The 1,531-nt window shown below is 41.3% G+C and overlaps 1 protein-coding gene across 1 annotated transcript; it reads right to left on the reverse strand.

The window, feature by feature from the left end:
• On the reverse strand, positions 300–1,249 carry LOC108633162 (olfactory receptor 2H2-like). The gene is given in 2 exon segments (XM_005701554.3): positions 300–829; positions 832–1,249. Coding segments are annotated over 2 exon segments (942 nt in total). The 5' UTR covers positions 1,244–1,249.

The raw sequence follows: 1,531 nt of genomic DNA on the forward strand, positions 1-1,531 counted from the left end.
ATCTCTAGAGCAATAACTCCAGGATTTGGAAAATTATAATATGTATACATATACACCACTATAGATATTTATTTATTTCTTCATAGTTTCTTTAGAAAACAGCCAAAAGGAAAAAGAGACATAACATTTCTGGAAAGGAATATGAGGATTTACAGTAGGCAGCTTCAGGATGTCACTGAAAGAAAACTTCATAACATTTTATTCAGGAGATTTAGCTGTGATCCTCATAAGTGAAAGGAAAAACCAAAATTAGATGATGCTAAAAGTCCTTAATATCTGAGGGATTGTATGAGGATATTTCACATTTCTCCCTCACTTGAATCTCTTCCCAGCAATTTTCTTAGCGCCCGCTTAGCTTCTTTGTTTCTAAAGGTGTAGATCAAAGGATTAAGTGAGGGTGTCACTACAGTGTAGAAGAGGGTAAGGAATTTACTGTACTTCTGTGTGTATTTGCTCTTGGGTTGAATGTAAATGGAAGCTAGAGTCCCAAAAAACAAAACCACAACAATTAGGTGGGACCCACAAGTCCCAAATGCTTTCCTCCTGCCTCCAGTGGATTTTATCCTCAGCACATTCCAAACAATGCAGCCATAGGAGGCCAGAATAAGCCCCAGAGGTATCACCACATAGAGGACAGAAGCTATGGAGAGCTCATTTTCCAGGAAGGTTGTGTCCACACAGGCAGTCTTAATCAGGGCAGGCTCTTCACACATGAAGTCATCCACCATGTGATGGCTGCAAAGAGGCAACTGGAAAACAAGGATGGTCTGAACCGTGGACTCCACAAAGCCACTGATCCAGGCCAGAGCTGCTAGTTGCTGGAGAAGTTTGGGTGCATGATCACTCCATAGTGGAGGGGTCGACAGATAGCATTGAAGCGGTCATAGGCCATAACAGTCAGCAGGACACACTCCGTGGAGCCCAGCCCCAGAGCAACATACAGCTGGATCACACAGCCAGTGTAGCTAATGGTCTTGTCAGGCCCCTTGAGATTCCAAAGCATCTGTGGGACAATACTGGTGGTGAAACAGAGGTCCAGGAAGGAGAGATTGGAGAGGAAGAAATACATGGGTGTGTGGAGTTTGGGGTTAAAGTATGAGAGCAGTATGATCGCTGTGTTCCCCATCAGTGTCAGAATGTATATGATAGAGACGACAAGAAGGAGAAGCATCTCCAGGTGGGGCTGGTCAGAAAAGCCCAGTAGGATGAAACCTGCCGGAGTGCTAGCATTTGCTCCTCTCATTGCCTAATTGTGAGTCACCGCTCTTGGTCATTCCTATTTTCTTCCTGTGGGAAAGAAAGTCAGATATTAAAGTCAGTGGAAAAATAACTGAGTAAAGTGAGCATTTTGATAGTGATTTTTATATAGAGAAATAACAGACAAAATAAAATTGTGGAAAATAAAAAATGTAACGTGTTGACTTGTTATACAGAAAGAAATATACAACATCATGAAAACACTCAGTGCTTAAAATATATATATATAAATACAGAATAGAATTAGAACATATAGAAAAGCAAGTTTGAAACG

The sequence above is a fragment of the Capra hircus genome, chromosome 23 (assembly GCF_001704415.2).
Source record: "Capra hircus breed San Clemente chromosome 23, ASM170441v1, whole genome shotgun sequence".
NCBI classification, from domain to species: Eukaryota; Metazoa; Chordata; class Mammalia; order Artiodactyla; family Bovidae; genus Capra; species Capra hircus.